At 36.8% G+C, this 25,664-nt stretch overlaps 1 protein-coding gene across 1 annotated transcript; it reads right to left on the bottom strand.

Moving 5' to 3' along the window:
* Positions 1-930: 930 nt before the first annotated feature.
* LOC137408668 (neuronal acetylcholine receptor subunit alpha-10-like) lies at positions 931-15,828 on the bottom strand. Its single transcript, XM_068095251.1, has 9 exons — positions 15,786-15,828; positions 15,090-15,244; positions 9,118-9,162; positions 8,422-8,531; positions 6,659-6,873; positions 5,890-5,991; positions 3,977-4,201; positions 2,185-2,561; positions 931-1,284 (listed from the first exon to the last, which is right to left on the bottom strand). The coding sequence occupies exons 1-9, from the start codon at positions 15,826-15,828 to the stop codon at positions 931-933; spliced, it is 1,626 nt and encodes a 541-aa protein (XP_067951352.1).
* Between the last annotated feature and the right edge of the window lie 9,836 nt (positions 15,829-25,664).

Genomic DNA, 25,664 nt, shown 5'->3' with positions numbered 1-25,664 from the left:
TAAGGTTAGGTCAGTTCACACTGTATTGCTGTAGGTCGGAGTTGTCTGTGCATCATAAACTGAAGACATCGCTGAGGCAACACGGATATGTCTGGAAACATTGTAGCTATCAAACCTTTGCGATATTTCGCTGAATATCCACATAAAATGTGCAAAACCAATTTAATTATGGTCTGGGCATTTCAATAATGACATTCATCAACAATTGCTATGGATCAACATTTGACAAGGAATGCTGGCTGCAACAGTCATACTTACCCTACTTACATGAATGTGGTGGTGTGTATTATACACCTCTACATTCATGTAACAAAAAGAAAGCTATGGCCTACCTGAAACAGGCTGAGTCCAGCTGTTTTAACAGTAGAAGACCCTGTTGTAGGAAGCATAACAGGATGCTGGAGCAATGCTGGAGTGTTTGTCTCTAATTACTCCCCATACGACCATTTTTAATATACTTGAGTATTATAGATGAATCAGCTCTTTATGTACATCGTGATAGTAATGATTATTTGTCATTGAGTGGTTCACTTTATTGAACTGTAATGTTAAAAAGTATTGCTAGACAATAACGCTATCTCTGAAAATTATTCATGAAAATTATTATTATTCACATGACATACTCAGCATTTTTGAAAAAGTTGGCCCCACCTTGTTTTTGGGTACAAAAGGTGCTGACAGTCTACGGGGTAACAAACAACCAATTATTTCATAGCCTCGTGCGTATTACAAGTATTATTATTATTATGGTTTCATAGTTTATCGATAGCCTTTTTCCTTAATTATGTAATTGTATGCTGTCAGCATTCAAGAAAAGTAGGATATTTAGGTAAAAAAATAAAGACAACGTAAAAATATTCTTTTGCTAAAAATCTATAAATGATAATAACATTGGAAGGACTATTGTTTGTGAAGCTGTGATTTGCATGGCTAGATTCGCGCATCCATGCTGAGGAACCAAATAGAAATGCCACCCACAATGCCTAAAAAGATGACGAAAAACAGCCTGTCATACATTGCCGTCATTAGCTGCCATTGCTCGACTATCTCTTCTTCATTGCGTGTTTCAGTGTACCTTGCTCTCTTCTCCTTCAGCTCTGACAGCATGTGTTTTAACAAGAGTTCCATTTTAGCCTTTGTTGAGTCACTGGGTCTGTTAGCGTCTTGTGTATTCCGTTTTGCTGAGGAATGTCTATCTTTGAAATCTATGATATGACTGAGACTGTCAATATCGTCAGATGTTTCAACACCATTCTTCTTGAATGTAGGGCCATGGTAGCCATTCTGTAGTGAAAACACAGCCTAGTATTAAGTTTATTCTAAAATATTCTTTGAAGTTTGCTAATTTGAATTTTACCAGTTTGAAATTTACAAGTTCAGCAAAACACTCGAGCTCACACCGCTTAGATCAAATGCATAGATCAAACACATAGATAAGGCTAAATTTATAAAGTGAACAATGGCAATACTTTGTAGCAGCTAATCGGATTTATATTGCTGCGGTCATAGTTTTGAAGATCAGCGGTGATTCACTAATTCAAATGGTCGGTGAAAAATGAACTAATAAAATTATAATTTTGAAGAGGTTTGTATACAAAATATTATTAAAAAGCTTTAGATTTTATTAGAAATCAACACAGCTTTTAGCTGCTAAAGCTATAGGAAACAATAGAGTTATTAGTATAGAGCTATACTAGAGTTACTAGCCATAGAGTTATCAGCATTGCGGTGTTAGAGTTGAGAACTATAGAAGTCAGTATTGGGTTACATCAGAGCTACCAGCTATAGGAGCATTGTGATATGCCAGACTCATTAACCATAGAGTATCAGCATTGCTTTATGCTAGTATCACTAAACATACAGTTATCCGTGTTGGGCTGTGCTTTGCTAGAGCTACTAACCATAGAGTTATCTGTGTTGGATTGTACTAGAGTCACTAGCCATAGAATTATCTGTGTTAGGTTGTGCTAAAGTCACTAGCCATAGAATTATCTGTGTTAGGTTGTGCTAAAGTAACTAACTATAGATTTATCTGTGTTGGGTTGTACCAGAGTCACTAACCATAGAGTTATCTGTGTTGGGTTGTACTAGAGTCACTAACCATAGAGTTATCTGTATTATGCTAATTCTTTGACCCATCTAACTAATGTCTGGAGATTCTTATGGCTCCATCTTTGGTCATACCTGTTTGCTACTAGCATTTTGAATATCTCCCATAAATGCACCATTCGTTATGCCCACAGGATTGACTTCTCTTTTGCTTTCTGTTCCAATTATTTCTTTTTTTGCTTCAGTCATTTCTTCTGGATCTGGATCGGATTTTTCTGCATTTACTTTCTTTCTCTGTCCTGAATTTGGCTTAGAAGGGTAGTACTTTTTAGCCTCTGCCTTGTAATTGATGTGGTGAAGTAAAAACGGATATTTCAGGTAATTCATCAGGGTATACATCCACCTTTTAGGAGGCTTCTTTTTGTGCACAGAGTCATCATGGACCCTCTTGATTATGACAATGACGACCACAGCGATTGCCTGTACCAGGAGCAGCATCGTGAGACATATTCCTGGATTAAATAAGGATTCATTTAGTACAACTAGTTGAGTTTTCTGCTTTGTAAAAGAAACAGTAATAAGAATGACAAGATAATAAAAATAGTAATTATATCTGATAGACACCTGTTTTGTCTGCCTGAAATTGGAGATAATATGTCGGTGATAGTACAAAAATTAATGGTTCTAGAAAATGTGTGTACAGTTAAATCTTGATATACAAAATTAGTCTAGTCCAATATTTGCTTCCTATGTCAAACCCGTCCTGTCGGAGCAACTATTTAATAAAAATACATTGTATTTATATTTAGTTCATTTTAGAGCTCAAAAAGTAAGAAGGAATCCTTCAAATAATTACATATAAAATGATTTTGAAGACAATTCTATGTGAAGTCTAAATCAATAAAATAATATTTAGTAATTTTGTCTTACTATTGTTTTAATTTACAGACACATCAGTGGAAATGTAGGTTTGGCAATGTTATCCATCTTGTCATACACAGCTTCTTGCTGGTTTTCATATTTATTGTATAGAAATACTAGCGGAATGCTCGGTGTTGCACTGGTATTAAAAGTCAGCTTTTAATCAGTGATAACAATACCATACTTATAAACTCAGCTCATAAACAATGCCACTTGTCATTAGTCTGGCACATTGCCATTGGATAATTTACGTAAGTTCTTACTAATACATAGAATGAAGTTGCACCGTAACGGAGAGCGTTAGCATATTTTCACCCACATAGCGACATATATTGCCCATAGAATCCATTAAGCTTGTGAACGGGAAGTTGAAGGGGAGTTTCTGAGATCAAATCTTCTGCAATATAGATTTTTCACTCCAAGATTTGAATAGCTATAGACGGACATACCGGAAGACATACAAACTTTGCGATGTATATACACTATATGGAGAGGCTAGAAAGACTACAAAGACTATGTTGGAGTGATGTTGCCTTATATAGAGAATTATGATCAACGATTGGAGGCCTTTGGGCTGGATGAATGTTGGTTATTTTTAAATCTCTAGTATCCAAAGTACTTCAACAGACTATCCTGTATACCCAGCCACCCACTTCATAGCTTCACTCTACATACAAAAATCACTGATACAAACGATCACAGACAAACATCTTATATCTAGAACATCCTTATATTATAGGATTTACTGTTTTAAATCCTATTGAATTTACATGTTATAATTTTATTTATTTATGTATTTATTTTTTTTCACATAGCCTAAGTTTTTTGTGTTGCTTTTGGCTAGTAAAATACAGGTAAAATCATAGTAGAGAATCCATTGTATACTGTAAAGGCAGTCTTTTCGTCTTTCTTACACCATTTGCAATATTTAAGATGTTTAAAACAGACATGCTGGTCTAACAAACCTAACTGGTGCTTCTTTCATTTGAAGGAATGAGAAACGTACCTAGCAGTGGAGGGTTATGGGAGTCTGGTGGCATCAAGTCAGATATAAGAAGGAGAAAGACTGTCTGTGACAGGAGGCCTGTAACTCCTAAATCTACTTTAGCATCTGATCCAGGGGGCAAGTAGAAAGCAAAGAGTGACGAGACGATGATCACCACCGACGGGATATAGAGATATGTGATGTAGAACCCTGGCCTTCTTTGGATGATCAGCGTGAAGTCAACAACTACAATGAAGGTATTGGTTAATGTCTATGTACAGGTACTTACGAGCTTTCATTTGGTTTAAGGACTCAAGGCGTGCTAGCAACCAATTATAAAAAGGTAAGACATGCATAAAGTATATTCCTGTTTGCACTCCGTGGTATATAGTAAACAACCATTACTCTGAAAAGCGAATGGTTTTGTCATTTTGCATCAAGTCTTCCAAGAAAAGACAACTACCACTATTCATATTCTTCTTGGGAAAGATGTAATTAGAGCAAGTATGCTGTCTCCTTAGCCGCAAACTGTAGTCAATTGCTGTTGCAGTCTACCGATTTTGTCAGCATGTGACGTAACACACACTAAGATTACACTTGCTAACAGCAATATTTATAATATAAGTAAATAAAAATACGAGTATGGTAAAAATATGCTTGAAGATCAAAGCACTCGGGTAAACTATCAACAGCTTGAAGTGCGTGTCATACAGAAAACTGCTGATAATGTACTGGACAGCCACACTCACCCTCCTTTTTCCCTCTACTCTTTCTCTCCCCCTTTCTCTTCCCCTCTCCTTCTTTCTCTCGCTCTCTCTCTCCCTCTCTCTTTTTCCCTCCTTCTGTCTCCCCCGCTTACCCTTTTTCTCTCACTCTTTTTCTCCATCTCTCACTCTCTTTCTTCATCTCTCACCCCCTCTCTCTCTCTCTCTTTCTCTATCTTTCACCCCTGCTCTCTCACTCTATCTTATCCTCTCTATCTCTCTCACTTACATTCTCTCTCTACCCCCTCTCTATCTCTCTCCCTTCTCTCTCTCCTCTCTCTCTCCCCTCTCTCTCTTCCTTCTCTCTCTCCCCTCTCTCCCTCTCTCCCCCTCTTTTCCCCCTCTCTCTCTCCTCTCCCTTTCTCCCCTCTTTTTCCATCTTCGTCTCCCCTTTCTCTCCGTCTCCCCTCTCTCTCCATCTCCCCTCTCTCTCTCCGTCTCCCCTCTCTTTCTCCGTCTCCCCTCTCCGTCTCCCCTCTCTTTCTCCGTCTCCCCTCTCTCTCCGTCTCCCCTCTCTCTCTTCGTCTCCCCTCTCTCCATCTCCCCTCTCTCTCTCTCCGCGTCCCCTCTCTCTCTCTCCATCTCCCCTCTCTCTCCATCTTCCCTCTCCCTCTCCGTCTCCCCTCTCTCTCTCCCTGTCTTCTCTTTCTCTCTGTCTCCCCCTCTCTCTGTCTCTCCTCTCTCTCTCTTTCCGTCTCCCCTCTCTCTCTTTCCGTCTCCCCTCTCTCTCCCCCTCTCTCTCTCTTTTCGTCTCCCCTCTCTCTCCCCCCTTCTCTCTCTCCCCCTTTCTTTTTCTCCCCCTCTTTCTTTCCCCCTCTCTCTTTCTCCGCTCTCTCTCTCCCCCTCTCTCTTTCTCCTCTCTCTCTTTCCCCCCTTTCTCTCTCTCCCCTTTCTTTCCCTCTCTCTCTCCCCCCTTCTCTCCCCTTTCTTTCCCTCTCTCTTCCCTTTTCCTTCCCTTTATCTTCCCCTCTCTCTGTCTCATTCACATTGTTAGACTTCCACATTGCCTGCGTAGAGAGTATAGCTTTCTTACTAATAACTGCTACTAATAGTTTGCAGTAAAAATGAAACTATTTCAATAATAACAAAGTAGTAGGATAATAGTAACGAAAATATATCTGATATCTACGATTACAGTTCCATCCAGTACACCGGAATTCAGCTACCCACCTGGATATGGCTCAGGACAGCAACCATAATAATGTATTGTTCTGATAACTCCAAAACTGGTCACTTCCCATTCCACATTGCTTTTGAATGCTGTAATGTCACCTGAGTAACAATTTATGAAAAATAGTTATCATCAAACCTATCTTGGTGCCAGCAAACTAATATCAAACAATGGATTAAAGGGCAAAATACTTGAGGCATTTTAAAGGACGATTACAGAGCCCCCCAGCCGAATGATAACAACACGGTCAGCTGGCCGACCACCATACCAGCAGGTTGGCAGAGAAAGGGCTTGGCCAGGCCGAGAAAGAAGCTGCCTGATAAAGTCGGGCCAACTGAACAAAGCCGTCGAGAATACGACTGGCTGGCTATTGGGCGGTAAAGAGATGACCGACCAGTCACTAGGCTGACACCAAGAAGGTCGATCAGCCACTGGGCGAGCATTGAGAATACCGACCAAGTTCGGAAAAAAAGAGCGGAGCCAGCCCGTATATAAGGAGACGCAACAGCAAGGACCAGCAAGGCACGGAAAGCCTCAGCCATTGCATTTAATCTGTGGGCACACACTGTTAACTGTTATATGGTATATATTTGTATAAAATATATATTTGTGACAAATATATACTTTATACTCAAAAAAGTGGTTAGCTTTAAGTGGAGCAGTGGATGGTTCGTGACGGGTCTTTTATAGTGTGAGTATTGACTTCAGATTCTGCTGGCTACAGACTGTGATATTTGCTAGCATCAAACATTTCTTAAGTCGGCCTACCTTCCTCATTTTTATTCCAGAGATCTACATCATTTCCATGGTAGATCCAGCTGCCAATTGTTATATTGCAGAACTGTGTGTCATAAGGGAAATAGCGAACATTGAGATGACACACTGATTGTATGACTAGTGGAGATAACCAGAGTACATTTCCTTTATGGTCGATAGAAACATAAAAGTCTTGCATTTCGTTTGCATGGACAGCAGGCTCCAAGCTAAAGTAAAAATAAAAATGAGTTGCAAACAGGGGTGCAGGGTTCATTTAGGGTCCATGTTCGGGGCATTGAAAGGATAACAACACAGTAACCTGTGATTTTTTACAAACAAGCATTCTTGTTCAAAACTACATTGAACTACACAACCTTCTTGGTGGTATTTTATGTAAAAATTCATTAACAAGTACCCTCTCAGCTATTCTACTGTCAATTCAACTTCACTACAAAAAACCTTTAATGTTACGAGTGCAAAAATAGTAAAAGGTGGCTGAACGCTAATTGAGGCTTCAATCTAACCACCTGCTAACCACCTGCCAACCAATCTCAATTCATGTCAGTCATTATGATTGTTTTATCAGTCAGACAACATCCAGTGTAAGCAAACTCAACCTGACATGATATTTGCTATATTACTTGTTTCTCATGTTAAATTGTAAAAGTTTAAATTGTAATAAGGAGAATTATGCCCAACAATTTGGTATTTCTTAATTTCTGAAAATTATGCTAAAAACCAAATTATATGTAAAGACTGATGATAGCGTAAAATCTCTATTTGAACACCATCTTGCTCTATTTTTTTACCCTTCTCCTACGTGGCTTGCTGTCTGTCAGAAATCGACATTAACTTGCATCATAGTGAGGCATGCTTTGGTCGAGCAGTATGGTAGAGAAGAGGTGACCCTGTTCTCAGTATCTACCACTTCCGGAACTGTCCGATTAATCCGAAGGGATGCATTTGCAACACGTCCAGTATGACAGAGCCAGGTAGCCATTTTACTTGCGCAATTTGTGAAGGACATAGGTGGATCTTTAGCATGCCCACAATGTCAGTGTGGTACACGGGACCACCAAACTATGGTCTAGATCCGAAAGACCCAGCATTTTAAGGTTGAAAGTTTGCTGAGAGTTTTTTGTCAGATCGTCATTAAGCAGGACTCGAACCACCAACCCCAAGGTTGACAATCAAAGGCGCTACTACTAGGCAACCCTGACACCCAACCCTGACACCCGACCCTGACACCCCACTCTGACACTTCACCCCTGTTCGTATAGTGACGTTTTATTAGAGGTGACATTCAAATAGAGGGTGGATCTGTATTTTTCGACTAGCTCGTCAGATTTTTGGGAAGATAAATTGAACTCTTTTGCAGGTGAAGCGATACTGATGCCGCTTATATTTTACACTCCCTTTCCGGTGATTCGATACTAATGCCTTCCATCTCAGCATTTTTACTAAATGTTTTTCTACCGTGACGGTCTATTAGAGGGGCATCCAAATAAAAGTTTTACGTTATATAATATTAATCAGTAAAATTGTTTTTATTATTATTTAAATATACATTTAGTTAGGTTTAAATAACAATTTAAATAACATTGTTATTTAAATTTCATAGCAAACATTCAGTAATATTTGGTAACATTCGGATATATGTAAATGTAGAGAACACACTAAGCACTAAAGCCGCTCTTGCTCTACCAAGCTGATATTGCGTTTCTTTACTTGTTATAGTTAGGGCTTGTTGTTTACGTAGATCTAAGGCCACTTACGCATCATATATGCAGATGTCCGGTAGCCACAATTTTTCAGGTAGAAACTTAACACTGGCCACATTTCCATAGTCTGCAGGGTTCCAAGTCATATATTCATCTTTCCAATACTGCAACATCAGCATAGGTATGTTTAGTTGCACTTAGCGACTGTGTTCTCAAGGATGAACTTACATAACAAATCTTTAGATTTTATTAGGAAGTATCGCTATTTTTCTATCAATTGCGACTGTTTTGCATATTTGAGGTGATTTGATTGCCAGGATGTTTAAAGGATTAAAGTTGCTATAACTAGGTTGCAAAAAACGTCTATAATTGCAAAGAGACAGACGGAATAGAGATGCGTAACACTCCACCTCGAACACAACAGCCAATATGGACTACGGTAATGATAAAAAATAGGGACATCATTTCACACGTATTTTTTCAGAGTGTTTTAATCGTTATCAAGTTTTATCAATTTTAATCTTGAAACATCCTGACCATCAGATCACCTCAAACATTAGCAATGAGTGGTTTTAACAGCATCAAGTTTACTTTTGACACATCTTGGCAGTCAGATCACCTCAAACATCAAAAATAATCACAAATGATAGAAAAATACTGATTCTTTTTGATAAAATCTACTAAAGTTTTGTGTAAGGTCATCTTTAAAGAATCTTTGGACACAAAATTATACAATTATGAATGACTCACCAATCTCATCCAGACTGCTGCCTGTACCAATTGCTGCTTTTCATCCTACAATAAGTCGGAAAATTCATTTCTGTTCTTCCAGCAGATCACTTAAACTGTGTTTTAACTAGCCAATCATATGCTGTCATTAGTTGTCATTTATTTTTGTACCAACCTATTCGTGTCGCAAGCGAGCACTTTGATCAATCTCCCCTGCTGGTTGATAAAAAGTGCACAAACACATTCATCGTTCATCTTGGCATTACGAAAACATGATAGAGTTTTTATTTATTTTTGTCAAATGAGACTGCAATTGTTCTGCTTTATCTGCTATGATTGGTTGTTGTATTCGAATATTCGTCTGCAGATTTAACGTGCTTAAACTAAAGTTGTGCCAGCTTTTCATCAGACTTTTGGTCAATTGATGGTAAAGGTTTTTAAAAATTATCAGTCAACTGAGATTGTAGTAAAATTTGTCTGATTATTCGCTAGTGTACACTCAGTTTTACAGATGAAAAGCTAACTGACCTAGTCGTACAGACATATCTAAATATGCCAGAGATCCATATAAATATTTACTCCTTATTGATTTGATACTTGAGTTTATGTTGTTATCGGGTGAATAAGAGAGCTAGTGAGGAGTGGGTAGCATGAGTTTATAAACTATAGCCCACCATTGCCCCTTCACGAATCATGTCTAGCACTGCAACCAAGTACTTGAGGATCTACAAAATAACCAGGCTTGAATAAAGTTGCTAAGGTGCAAACATTCAATTAAAAGGCTCTATTGAACGACCTCAATGTAAAACAGTCTGTTAATATCATGTTAAGTATAATTCTTTGGACCCTCAGAATTCTTTGGACCTTAAAAATTCTTTGGACCCGCCTCCTGCCAGCTCATAGACATAAATGCAAATAGTTTTATCTCATTTTGTGTGAACTTCATTGCTTATTAAGACGAAAGACCAGAGCAAAAAAAAATTTTTTGATTTTGGATCATTCCACTTTTGGAGTCATCTGCTCATAGACATGTCTTGAATGCTCAATGAAATGTTTCGCACTGAAATAACATGGTGCTGCGAAAACACCAACAATATTAAAGCTGACATGAAATAGTTGTGAATTTAAAAAAGCTGTCATTAGTATAATCTATAATCTATTGTGATTAGAGCAAGCGCGGACTGACAACTCCCGGAAACATGTGAGTCACTGCACTCTTCTCCTTTAAGAATCAGGATTTAGTCTGTTTGTATAAATTGAGTTTTAGAAAAGGCAGGACACCAGAGTTTTATTAGCTTTAAACAGTAACAATTTTCTGCAGCCTGCTTTCGTGCTTAAACCAACTATATATTTGTGCGATGTTGGGTTGAAATTCTGATGGCTATGCAGGGTAATTGCTGCCTGTACAGTACATACTATAAGCAGATGTATTAAAAATTTGTGTTGTTTTCATATTTTGTTGCTTAGCTAAAAATGGTAGACATTGTGATTTGTGATTTATTTTCATCAACAAAATTAGTTGAGCAAAAGAAAAAGCTGGAGGAGTGATGAAGCTTATAATACGCAATAGCATAGCTAGTCGGGGTGTTGGGCTGGTCGTCATGGGTTTTATTCACATGTTAACAGATACAACCAGAGTTCTCTCTTGAAACTGACCACCTTCTCTATGCCTTTAATAGTCTTAGGGAGTTGGTTCCAAAAAATGGCTTGTTGGAAATCCACCCTGCGATGGCCTGCACGGGAAGAAGATTGTGGGAGATTGAGACAAGGTTTAGAATCGGTTTTGATATATTGTGCGAGGGACGTAATTACAATAAAATTCTTGATGGCCTAAAGGTATAATGCGGTATGAATATAGTGAACTGATAGGTAGTATGGATGATGATTTGAAAAGAGGTTTGGTGTGGGTGAGGCGAGGTTTTTTGTGAATGGTCCTTATCATGCGCTTTTGAAATGTTATTAAATTTGTAAGATAGATGGGAGGTGCATTGCCCCATGCCTCAATGCAATATGAAAGTTTGAAATTAACCATGGAATTGCATAATAAAAGCAGAGGTTTGCGGGGTAAATATTCAGATGTGCGGTGGAGTAAGCTTGATAAGGGTCTCAGTTTTTTTAGTAAATATTTGATGTGTTTTTTCCAAGTGAGATTTGAATCAATGAAAGTACCTAAGAATTTAGTGGGATCTGTTTGACAAATTGGTTTGTTGAAAATGAAAAAGGGATGAGTGTTAGCTAGATGAAATTTATTTTGGGAGTTTTTTAGTAACATGAAATTAGTCTTATCAACACGTTGAATGAGTTGTTTTCTAATATCTAACAAAATTTGATAAAAATAAAGCGAAATTCAAATACATGTAATATAAACGTTGCTAATTCAATAGCAATATGAAAACAATTACGCTAGTGCACTTAAGTTCTTTAGCAATGAAGAGCTATCGGAATGACAACACAATTGAAATAATGTTGGTAGTAAGAATGTTTTCGTGACAAATATTTGGATACCTTTAGCAAAGTTTTTTTAAGATCGTTGAACAACAAAAATGGCGCGCTGATAGTGCACTACTTATAAAGAATGTATTATTATTTAGTTGAATAGATAGTTAGCAACATTGTCATTCACCTTTGACATTGACCTGTGTTACTGTTTGTTTACAAGCTTGTCAAATCATTACAAATTGTTTCATGAAAACCCACTTAGAGTAAAGTTGGTTGCCTCATATCCATTTTTGGCAAGATTTGTGAGTTTTGCGAAAATGTCACCTTATTAAGTAAAAAGGTTTCTGGTCAGTTATATGTGTACGAGAAATCGCTCACTGATCGAGTATGATGTCAGTCCAGTTTACAGCAAACAGAGGCTGTACGTGTTTTTTAAGAGCATTGTTGCACAAACAATGGCTCTGTGATCCTGGCTGGACATGTCTGAGTCTAGTGGCAAGGAAATCTCAATGACTGGAGACATGCTCAGTTCAAGAGAGCAATTAAATGTTTGATGTCATTCCTGTAACCACCAGTAGCATTTTCAGAAAATTGAACCATAAGTTATAACTTTTGAAGTCTGAAGTCTGCCGTTTTGAAGTCTGCCGGTCAGACTTTCTAGACGTCTGGGCCACGATCTATGGCCATCTACTAGATTGGACACAAAATCATCCAGGTTATTAGTCTCCCTGCAAGATTAGCTGGGAGACTTATTCTTCTATATGAGACAAACAGTAAACTTAGGCTTTCTTTTGTTTTCAGTCAGATAGTCAGCAGATGGGTGTTTAAGAGGCTGATTCTCAGAAATCAGATGAAGTTTGAAAACAAAATATTTTTGGAGACCTGGCGGAAGGCATGAAGCACAAGCATGTGAAGTTTTGACGAACTCGACCAAAAAAATTTAGAAATGCATAGCTTTTCCGCAGACTAACAGACAGACATAATTACAAAGTGGGATTTATTAACCCACTCAGGACTGTTCCCGAATACCTCGGGAAGAGTTGTGCTCTCCAGGGCCCATTCCCGAAGTACTCGGGTTAAACTTTGATTTGCTCTATTGCTTAGCTGTTTAGGTACATCGGTTTTATTCATTCACCAAACGAAGTTTAAGAGTCTGGGCATCATTTTGATACCAAATATGTGATTGGACAAGAAAGTTTTAACTAACAAATTATGTGATAGATATCAACTATTTTGGAAATTTGATGATCGCCATTTTGGAAAAAGTTTATTCGAACGATGGCAAAATTTTTAAGTGAGTTAGATGCGGTAATCAGCTCAGGGGAAGAAAATAGCAACAAAAGTAATGTTCAAGAAGAAATTGAGAATTTTCTGATGGAAGAAGGTAAGTTTTATGTTGCTATTTATAGAATTTTACTGAAAATAAAAACGATAAAAAGCCAAAATTTTTCTTGTGAATTTCTAACAAACTTTATTCTAACAGTGTAAGATATGGATTTATTTCATGATACACATGATTATAACATTTTCAATCCAATAAAATTTAGATCTTTTTGCAGCATGAACTTATCACTCTATTACCCCATAATAAACAATAGTTTTATGATTTCCTTGTAGAACTACAAGATAATAAAAATTTCTTATTTCATTTATATCCAATTGTTCAACCCACAATTAGGCAAGCATATAGTTCTCAACCTCAACATCTACTATAAACTAGCCCCAACCACTAGGCTCTAATATTGGTCGATAGGGGACACTTACCACAGTAATCATCTTCATGACTTTTTGTGTTTATATCTACGGTATCAAAAAATATTTGCAATTTGTATTACCAATTGTTAGCTGCAGTAGACTACTTATTTTCAATTTGTTATCAGGTATTTACTCTGAAAAGCTACTAAAGCACAATTTTTTTAGGCTGTATCATATTTGCTACATGAAGGTGAAGACAGTCAAGGGCTTGTGAGTGATGATGCCGTTGATGATGAGCCTAGGGCTTCAACACCAATATCTGATGAATGCTGCATCAACTAACTTATAATGGCAGCAAATATGCATGTGTAGTTGGCATCAAATAACTCTCACCGTGTCATACTTTTTTAATGAACACACCCTTATTATACATGTATATATTGTTTCGTTTTCATGCATATTCATTTTTACTGTATTTTTAACAATATATTTTACTGTATTTTTACACCTATTTTTTTTGCTGGTAATTGATTGTCTGTTAGCTGGTAACTTGAGTATTTTTTATGCATAATATATTCATAATAACCTCTGCAATGCATTTCAATATAAATTAACAAATTGTTTGATTATATAATTGATAAAACTGTCAGTGACGTAGTGTTGGTTAGAAGCTAGCAACACCTGTTCTATTGCTCGGAATTGAGAAATCTTTTTTTTTATTTGCTGCTGATAAAGTTTGCTATCAATCTAACATAGGTCCAACAATGTCAGTATCAAAAAACTGCTTGTGAGCTGCAACGAAACATGAAAAACAATTTTGATAAAAAGAAAGTTCACAGAATTATTAGAAATTGTGGTCAGTAGAATTTGTAAAGGGGCACAAAACTTATATCACATTGTAGCCTGGAATGTCTTTGTAAAGCTCAAAAAACAAATCAAGATTATTTTGAAAAGAACTCTAGTTATACTCAATTTTATGTAGCTCTATTTTAATTGTAAGGCTAGTAAAAAATTAATTGGGCTGGGGGAGCAGTCAACCAATAACTAATTAGTCCTGAATGGGTTAATAACCACTGAGTTTCCATAGAGTGATAGCGTAACGACACCCTTATATTGCTCTGCAATGCCATCATGGAAACACCAGTGTCACTCTCATTCTGTCGTGGTTCAGTGACGCTGTTTGTAAGCGAGACACCCGTGCAATGCGCCATCTTTGTGCCATGAAAATGGCCTTAGCGACCAACGACGTTGCACTTGTGCAACGCTGTTGGTCTCAGCCATCACAAAACTGCCGTAGCCGTCACAATCTACGGTGGTTTTGTGATGGCTGCGATTAACTGTTCGTTTTTGAACTTTTAAGAGCTTGTAATCACATTTCCACATATTTTGCACCTACAACACAGCTGAGTAAGACATGGTGAATCTTTTGATATCAAATAACTGTAATGTGAATTTTGTTGCAAGTCAACCTTTGAATACTAAAAGGTAGAAACATTTAAATTTTTATGTAAAGATGTCAAAATTTCTAGCCAACAACGATTTTATCAAAACTGAAGTGATGCAGGACTCAGTTACAAACATACAACCTTGACACAAGCCGTCGCACAACCATCCCTCTATTATAGCACCCTATTAAGCATGACCTGCTTGCCATAAAAATGTAAACATGTAAAGATGTCGCACAACCATCGCTCTACTAGTTAGCATCCTATGGAAACCAGAATCTGCTTGTCAGCGCAGTAAAGCACCACTGCATTGGCGCCCCAGGTATCGCCCCAGGTATCGCCCCAGGTATCGCTAGACTGTCGCTATATGGGAACTTAATAATAGATTTATAGGTAAAGCAAACCATTACCTACCACGTCTATGATTTGCTGTAACGCTATGTCAACTGCTACTCGTGTAGCATTAGAAAAGGCGAAAGCAGGACGAACGGACGGATCATAGTACTTTAACAAATCTGCTTTCAGCCGAGACTCTTCCGGTATGTTGGACTCATCGAGTAATCCATATGCTAAAAAATAAGCATGTTTTTCAATATACTGAATATGCTGGACCCATTGAGTAATTCATATCCTAAAAGTAAGCATGCTTTTTAATATACTGAATATGTTGGACCCATTGAGTAATTCATATCCTAAAAGTAAGCATGCTTTTCAATATACTGAAGATGTTGGACCCATTAAGTAATTCATATCCTATAAAATAAGCATGCTTTTTAATATACTGAAGATGTTGGACTCATTGATTAATCCATATACTAAAGAAAAAAGCATGTTTTTCAATATACTGAAGAGCTCATTGTTATTTCAATTTCTTATAAATATGATGCCATAATACATAATAGCTTTATCTACACCTACTGCTATTACTCCTTTGTATGTTAATGCCAATAGATCACTACATGTTTGTGAATTTGGTTTGCAAATTAGCCTTCAGATTTTGATTAAAGATTTTTAATTAAAATTTTATAATGCTTTGTTGATGAATCAACAACTAAATTGTTATCGCCATGTCCTATCTAAAGAGCCTAGCACCGATTATCATACAAATACTGATAGCCAGAAAACTTGGAGACTTGTTATCAGGCCTTCTCATTTCAGGCTATTGATGTTGGGAGTTACCCAGTCTTATCATCATTCAACTTTGAAACATTTCAATTACATTTGTGTTTAGCATACTTGAGCATATGCAAATTTCTTCTGCAGGAAGTTGTCTTGACTTGTTTTGAAAGGACAAGACTCTTAATATCTCTATTGATTGCTGACGGCTTAGGCTTTTATGTAAGCAGTTTTTTATTTTCATCTCAACTACAATGAAACAAGATTAGTTGTTGTGAAGTGTTTGCATATCTGAATTGCAGAGTTATTTTTATAACTGCAAGGCTGGATGAAAAATATTTATCTCATGGCCTTTTTCTACTGAAGGAAATAATTATTACGTTGCATTTACATGTAGTTGTGTTTAAAATTAAGTAGTGTCTGCTCGGTTAGCGAGAGAATAATGGAGAATAGTAAGACGTGTAAGGCTTTGACACCTTTATACGACTAAGTTAATAGGTGCATAAACTCTGGTTGACCTGATTGTCACTTCCTGTTCACTGCAAGTAAAGGTGTGACTAAACACTGGCTATCCAATAGAGAACTCGACTACAAAGAGCAATAACTTAGCCAGAAGCTGCCATGTTATTATTTTATGAAAAAGTAGTTGGAGTCGTGCTCTTCTTTCACATGACTTTTTGACTTCACGTTATTTCTAAATAGAGTACTAATCTATATCTAGTCTACAGTTATTGTTTATTTAATCAATTATTTACTGGCTTTGATAAATAATAATTGATTAATAAATTATTATTTGTTCAAAAAGACATGTCGATAGTAGTTATGTCATTATTGTCATTGCTCACTGTTTTTGCCACGAGCGGGTTGAAAAGTTAGCTAACGGTTGAGGTGCATGTGTGTAAATCCCTTCACTATCCACTTGACATTATGACTCAGATATGGGGAGTTGTTTATTCTTCACAACCTTTAATTGCAAAAACTTATTTTGCTTCTTGTTTAGCCTTCCACAAGGGTTGACTTTCAAATGTTCTCTTGTATAAAGTTAGTGGACTAGAAATACTACGACCATCAAGTTTCAAAATGCTCATCTAAGTGACTTCAACTGTTTATTTTTTTTAAGTTCGAGAAGCTTATACTTTAAAGGATAGACAACTACAAACTCAACAAATACTAATAATCATACTAAAAATAAATGCCATGTTAAATAATTATTTTTAAAACTAATTAAAAATTTTGAATTTTTATAGCGCAAAAATGTTTCTATTAAATATCACATGTGTCACCAAGTGTCTCATGAGACAGACAGGAATAAAAAAATTTTTAGTGGACTTTTAAAATTTTAGTTTTAAAATTTTTATGCTGCCTTTGTGGCTACCAGAAAGAAATAAAAAATGGCATCATTTAGTATTTTGATGTCAGCTATGTGAGGAGTTAAACGGGAACTTTTCCTATAGCAGTTTTGATAATCTGAGCTTTATTTTTTCAAAAGTGAAACTCGTAGTATCCAATATGTCAGCTATCATTGTCTCTACTCTAATATTATCACTCTGGACTTGATGCTTGCATATTCGTGATATTTAGTAATTGACAGCAATATTGCAGTGACAAAAATCTCAGTTTAGCAAATATCTCTTGTGTGTTAAAACTAGCAAACATGGTCTCCTACAGATTTACAGCTCTTCTACAGAAATAATTGCACATATGACATCTGTTATTCTGTTTTTGTCATGCGGTAATGAAGGCAGGAAGTCTGGTCTGTAAGAGTCATACAACAAGCATCGTAAAGTAGGATACTCCCCAGTGCTCTAATAGCATTTTGTTATAGCTCGCTAGCCTTTCATGTATCCCCATGTGTCCTGCTCACGGAGCCAATTATAATAAATCTGTTGTCAGACATTGACATAATTTTACATATCAATTCCTCATGGTATTATTTTACTATTGTCGCTGATTTTCGTCAGCTGTATAATTATTTGGTTTGAGACTATATTTGCTGTCATTTCTTTGTAGTTGGGTGATTTTATAAATAATACAGAAGCTCAGTATAAAGTTGATACAATTTATGGAGAAAAGCGCCAAGCTGTCTATTTCCTTTTGTTTAGTTTTGTTGCATTCAACAGTTTTCTAAAAAGTTCTCAAAAGATATTTTTGAATTGTATCCATTTATACACTTACAGATCTCTTAACCTCCTGAAACATGAATATGCAAAAATACAGCTTACAGTCAATCATCGACTCACAAATTTGTTGGTTTCTTACATAAAACTTGTGGAACTATTTGCTTCAACAGGTCATATTTATCGCACTGTCATGAAACATTACAGTTTTGTCAGTAAATGTAAAGAAGCTGGTAGAAATTCAAAATGTAAAAATAACAATTATTTAATTTAAATTAATTTGAGTTCTGTCTAGTATAAGTTAGAGTAAGTTACGTAAAGAGTACGTTAGAGTAAGTTACGCTGGGTATTATTACTACTTACTCTAGTACTGATCCAAGGCATTGTTGAGTCTGCACTTCTGTTCACTTGTCTCTATGATAAAATAACAGCAAAATCTTCTTACTCATTATTATTATTGTTATTACATGTATTATTATTATCATTACTATTATTATTGTTATTATTATTCTGTTATTAATTTAGTTTTACATTAATTTTTGCACATAGTTTTATATGATGCATTTGATTTAAGGCTTTATGGAATGACTCAGAAGTTTTCTTGTTGTTTTTTATTAGGTTCTGAAATAAATTCCCTATGTGTATGCCTATAAGAATATTTGTCTCAGCGCATGATGATTTGACTTGCACAAAAAATATCAGAACGGATTAACTGTATTTGCGTTTATCAGCAGTAAAAGGGAACAAGGTGTTAGAACAGAACAAAATATGAAAAACCTGCATCAGCGAACAATGTCAATTAAAACGTAATGTAATATATAATGTAGTTATATATTATCAGTTAAATATATTATTATATTAGCTTTAATTGTATATAATTATATAATAGAATTATATATTATTAAATTTATTATATATAATTATAAATAACTATCATTCATTATAATATACTCTTAAATGCATGGTTGAGGCTATATCTTTTTTATGTTGTGGACAACCAATGCCTGTTGATTTAAGTCAGTTACAAGAGAACTGACTGTAATGGCCTACAATGTGTAAGGTGTTATTCCATAACTTGGTGTTAACAGACTGTTTCATATTAGCATAGTTCAACAAGAGCTTTAATCCGCCTATATACTGTATGTACAGTTTGTTCTGGTGCATTAAGAATTCTACAATTCTGCCAGAGAATAATTATAACATGAAGTCATATAGGATAATGTATTATTGTCTGCTCTGTAGATGTTGGAAAGCGTATTTTGTTGATGCAATATATGAGGCCATTATATCTCCCAGCACCACAGAGTCTATCATACTTCAGCTAAAGCCATATTTGGTCTTATCATCTGCAGGTATGGAAAGTTGATGATCATCTGTTGAAGCAGTTATTGATATCTAACATAATCTTTTTATCACAAGCGGGTTTATAATCATAAAAATGCTATTGTTGGCCTGCCTACATTAGCTACTGTGATGAACTCATCAATTAATTATATATATTAAATAATGTTGTTACATAGAATACTCAAGAATACCTAGATTGCTCAGATTTTCTCAGACATTTTCAGATTGCTCTTGGAAGGCAAGTCATCTTGCTTGCATTAGAACTAACAAATCTAATCTGATATGATATCACCATGCTACGGAGAAAGGCAAAGCAAACCTTCGCATGCAAACATATTTACATATTTTGCATACTATTTTTCATTTGCAATCATAGAAGTAAACATATATGCATGTTTGCTGAGAGAGAGAGAGTAGAAAATACATGTTGCAATTAAATTGTTGTATGTCACCTTCTTTATATTTAAAAAGAGTTATTCACCAATATATAGGACTCTACCAATTACTGGTTTGTGCATTTCAGCGGTCTATGTTGCTTAGGCAACTGGATTTCCTGCTTTACAAGTGCTAGCATTGACTCATATATAGCCATAACATACGTAGTTAATACATGTTTGTTCTCTCCAAATAGGGTGAAAACATCAGGCAATTTAAAGCAGTGAAGGAACAACGTAAACTAGATATGAAATCCTTGTGTCAAGCGCTATAGCTATTCAAAATTGGTTGGTTAGGAGTCATGGCGTCGACACAGAAATTAGCAGAAATTTGAAAAATCAAATTTCTTCTATTTTTGTTTCAATGCGACGGAGCACTATATCTTTCATTTTTGCTCAAATATGTCAACCCTTCATAGCAGTCAAGAAGAGTGTTGATTATGTTAATAGATATTAAATTTAGTGGAATATATTTACATCGAGAGACAGAGGTGAATCATTGTAAGTCATTTAGAATGTGAAAATATTAATATTGTTAGCTATGCATCATTCTACGCATTGTATGTGCTAAAATCATTTCTCCACGCATTTGACTAGCTAAGCAGGTGTCCTATAACTATTTATCTTTGCAATAAAATGTATACAAACTGTCATTATAAACTTACTTATTTTTCAAAATGAGAATTGGTATTGAAATAACTAAATATTAACATTGACTATACTTTGAACATTCGATACCTGTTTCTGTATTTGCTATTGTACCTATTTCTGTTAGCGCACTTAACATTGTTTTTAAACACTTCACAACATGCCTTTATCCTATACTTACAGCTTAAAAAAATTATTTCCAAATCTTTTGTAAAATTATTTTGCGCTACAAACGCCTTGCAGCCCATATCCTTCAACGCTGTGAGTTCTAAGATGTTAACCTGTTCCATCATGAAAACTCGGTTTTTGTGTTCGGGTTGATTATCCAGTGTAAACCATGTCTCCATGTTTCTGATTTGCGATGCTTACACTGGATTGATAAATTTGCCTTAGTTTTTTCTCCTTGATTGGCAATTACAAGCCAACTGGGCTGTAAAAGTATTTTAACTGTTCTACGTACTGCTGTGCCACCACAAACCCATCTGGAAACACTTGTTAGTCATGTCATTCTGGCCATACTTGCCGATGCAGAAATCCTATGTTCCCCTACCTACCTTCGACAACGGCTTTAGTCCTTCCTGTTGCAACTTTTTTATCAGCAACTTTATTTAAGCCTATCACAAAATACCTCACTAAGCTGTAAGTACTCGTGGTACTTACCTAAGTTGGTGGTGCTGAGGATTGTGAGTAGCCATAGAGATGACAGCAGACGGAAGGATTTTAGCAGCATTATTTCTTCCAATGTTTGACTGGGAGGGAGCAGGGGAGGCTTTCTATCAAGTCAGGTTGTGGAAGCTGATTGTCCTTGCAGGAACACCCTCCTGATCGTTGCTCTCTCTCTCTTTAATCTTGTTAAGTAGCTCGATTCAATGTCTTGATATTATTCAATTTCTTTTCATGCAATGACACGCAGCACTTGATAAGTGTCGGTCAACACCGGAGAATGTCCACTCACCTTTATACATGAAAAATTACATTATGACGAGGAATCCCAAGTTGTTGAATTAATGTTTTGCATGAAACAATGGAGGCTGAAAGCTGGCTTGTTTTTCTGAGAATAAAATCAATATTATTATAAATATTTTAAGTATTGTATTTGCACTGATGTTATTGTCAAGTGATTTTGAAGAGAGTGATGAGGTAGAGTGGGTACAAGTGTGGCGATTGTTTGCTCATTAGATAATCTTGCATCACGCACAACATGTCGTTGATTGCTCAATCGAGTCTTTCTGTTCACAAGAAGGCAGCCGTGCAGATATGGTCATCATCTACAGCGTATCGTCTGTTTATTCAGTCAGTTCAGTTCCTACGCTGCAATGTCTTTGTTTTTATTGGTTGCTATCTAGTGAGGCAAAAAGCAGTGGTCTGGCGCCTATTAAACTATTTTGCATATATTCTTTTTTTCGCTTTTGAGATGGACTTCGACAAGATTTTTGTAGAATTTTTCAGAAAATATCAGTATGTTTCTATCATTTGTGATTGTTTTTGATGTTTGAGGTGATCTGATTGCCAGAATATTTCTAGATTGAAATCGAGATAACTTGATCATGATCAGTATTCTCAGAAGAAAATTACATGCGAAATGACGTCACTAGTTGCTATCATTGCTATAGTTGATATCGGTTGTGTTTGAGTTGCAGCATTACGCGTCCCTATTCTGTTGGTCTCTTCGTAACTATTGATGTCATGATCTCACTTTAATTTGATCTGAATGTCTTAATCATGATCAAATAGTATTAATTTAAATCTTGATATATCCTGGCAGTCAGAGCACCTCAAACATTAAAAAACAATCACAAATGATAGAAAAATAGTAATATTTTCGGATAAACTCTACTATAATCATATGCAAGTTCATCTTTAACCTTTTTAAAGTTAATTAGTCATACGAGTGTCAAAATTCAAAAACAATTATTTTTCTATCAGTCATTTAATATCTGTAAAAAGTGCTTATATAAAAGCACAATAGAATAAAATATCATTTTTTTAATACAAATATTGTTTCATTGAAACAGTATTTGTATATTAATAGCCTAATGAAAAAATCAGTATTTTATTGTCAAGGCAGATACCAACTTTCAAGCCCACATGTTAGGGGACTGGAGTTTTCTGTTGCATTCACACGGAAAGCAATATACAGTTGACACACCTATAACATAAACCTCCTTTTCATTTTTTATTTGCAGCATAGTCCTTGCTGTCTAGAAACAAGTGAAAAAAGATAGATTTAAATTGCAATTGAATGCGAGCACTTTCCTTAACTTGATGGGAAATTACTGTAGTTGGCGGGTCATGAACCCTAAACTGAGTGAAAATAATAAAACAGGAAAAAGTCGATACAAACCAATAATACCACAGTTTCTGTACAGTCACTAAATTGAAAAGTTCAGTTTGGTTTTTAAAGGTTCAAGGAGTGAGTTTGAGACGATCTTAAAATGAATTAGGTAATTTGCATGTGTTTTACTGTTTGTATCACATAAAATCTCTAATACATAAATGTTCTCGGGAACGGATTATTTACGTTGTAGTAGTATCTACTTCAGTGCATTGCCGAGGTTGTTCACCACTCAGATGTAATGATTCTCGGGCTGCTGTTATGATAGTTTGATTTTGTTTCTAATCTTAACCAGCTAGTTCCATGTCTCATCTACACAACATTAAGTTATTAATTAGTTCATAGTTCTGTGTGTCGGTCAAAGTTCTGGACAGGTTAGTGTTGTTTTCTTATCGATATGTATCTTTAGGCATTCCTTTTCTATAGGTGATAGAGCAATCATTGTGCACTCATTGCTATTGAGGCGTTAAAGGTCTGCCTTCCATGCCTAACCAGCTGTCAGCAAGTTAATCTGAGGATCGTCTGTTTGTCCCACAAATCAAGACTGTCTTACTTATTTTGAGTTATTTTTAAATTATTAAAAATTAAATCTAATTGAATTCATAATAATAGTAGTGACAATAATATGGTAGCCATGACACTAATACAATTTTGCTCCAAATTAATTTGTCAAAGGAATCTAATTTCTTTTTGATGCAAAAATAAATGGAAGGCTGACAGGTGTTGATAGAAATTTATAAAGACATTATTTAATTGTCGGCAAAACAACACGGATGTTGCTGCGCAGCACAAAGCTGCTACGATGGCACACCAGCCTTCGCCACCAGCCTTCGCCCCTATAGTGAGGCACAAAGCAGAATGCTGTCACCAATCTCACGGCAGTCTCTACTGCCAACCTGTAGGCAAATGAAATAAGCAGCCTTGCTGCTATATGAACTCTCAATCCCGACCAACACACATAGATTTCCTGTCAGTAAAAGCTTTGGCAGTTCACTAGATCCGCTCACACACTTTCTTTGCTGAGGCTTCTCTTCCCAAGCTTCTGGATCCTGTCTGCTTATATAGCAATACCTGTTAGATAGTTCTCCCGCTTTTCCTGGCTGTAAGCTGGCTTTTTTGTGAAAAGCCAGCCATAAAAGCTTTCCATAAAAGCTAACCCATGCATTACGTGCTAAGTAATGGGAAAACCTCGGATATTCACATAATATTCTACATCTTCCCCAGGTTCTCAGAAAACTCACAAAAAAGATGCATTGGTCTCCATTCACTAGCCCTCATAGTTCTCCAGATACACAGAATATCGTCACACATGCTGCGACTGTTTAGGCGGTTCAGGCTGCTCAGACAGTCTGTCCATATTGACCACCGGCCTATCTGAATCAGCTTCGGGTTTGACTTCTTCAGCTGGCAGCTAAGCTCCGTCGCCTCTCTGATTCTCCGCTGCCTTTCTATCGGCCTTACCTAGAGGCTCAACAGGCTGTACACAGTGAGCAGTCATCTCCACAGACTGCAATCGATGGCATTCGCTTCCAGGAATTGGTTGTGACTTAAACCCAAAGGTCTAAGTTGAATGACACTGACAAGCTCATGGCTGACGTGGCCAGTACCTCCATCGCTGCCATAGTGCCATCGCCTGACATCCCTCACATGCTTAGATATGCAATCCACACATTGTGTGCTTAAAGACGAGGCTAGTAACTTGACCTAGCGTCCACTATTTTGTGCAATATGGGGGTATGGTTTTACCCTTACCCCTTCATTCACACTAAAACAGCTCTCGACATCTTTCTCAGATGGCTTACTGTTAATATCAAAGGGTATTCGCCACTGGTATCGAAACAGCACATTCAAAAGAACAGAGGTCTCCTCCATCTCCTTTCGAGGCGTCCCATTATATAAAAAATTCGCCTCCTTTGGAGTATTCTCACCCCTTTCGGCAATCCTTTTGGTTGTCTAGTGGTTTTTCTCAACTATTCCATCACTGCCAGGGGCATAGGCAGCTCAAAAATAGAGAGAATTTCTTTTCCTGTCAGCAAACTGATAAACAGTTGCTGACCTGAACACCACTGAGTTGTCCAGAAACAACTCATTACACGACCCACGCTCAACCATGATACTACACAGCTGCATTGCTATCTGTGCTGCCGACTCAGTTTGCAGTCTATGCCAGATGGAAAACCGTGACGGGCCATAGTCCACAATTGACAGAAAAAGTGTCACCTTAATGAGTCACATCAATAGCAACTTGGCACCAGTTCTCTTTTATGGCCAAATTTGCAATGGCCACAATACTCTCACCCCGCTGTGCAAGATCAATGCGCTGGCATAGCTTAGTCATTTCTCGGGCCCGTGAAAAATCGTGAAGAATCTGTCGTGCAAGGTACAGCGTTCTATCAACTCTCAAACAGTGAGGCGTGTTGCCCAAATGGTGTCTTCAAGACTTCGCGGCTGACCATCACAGATGACACCTCAGCTGCTTTACAGTCAGCCTCTTGGTGCTCTAGCCAATGCCTTAGTGCCCTGGTCATTCGATCAGCTTTGTTCCTTACAGAAGGAACAAAGTGAACAGAGACTATGTCCATACTCGGCTATCGTGTCACGGATTACCCCTAAACGACGCTTCACAAGCATCACCGCAACACCTTCATTCAGACGCGGTTGTTCCATCAACGGTGTTGGTCAACCAGGTAACAACTGTAGGCGAATCAATAGCCAACGTGAAAGTTTTGAACTCCCACACAGCTGTCAAATTACCCTAGGACACTTATGTATTCGCGGCATCTAACTTTCCCATTTTCGCGGCAACATCCTCCTGCGGAAATTTCATGAGCGAAACTAAACTATCACAACGAACGAGCGAAAATGCGAAATTAAATGGCTTTGTTCATTGATATTCACAATAAAATCGTCATATTAGAAATGCAGGCAATTTCGTGTGTGGTTGACTCATTGGGCAGTTTTTGCTAAACTCATTATAGCTAATACACCGACTGAG

This window comes from Watersipora subatra, chromosome 11 (assembly GCF_963576615.1).
Source record: "Watersipora subatra chromosome 11, tzWatSuba1.1, whole genome shotgun sequence".
Lineage (NCBI taxonomy): Eukaryota > Metazoa > Bryozoa > Gymnolaemata > Cheilostomatida > Watersiporidae > Watersipora > Watersipora subatra.
The sequence above is the reverse complement of the archived record's forward strand: the minus strand, read 5'-3'. Positions and strand labels throughout refer to the sequence as shown.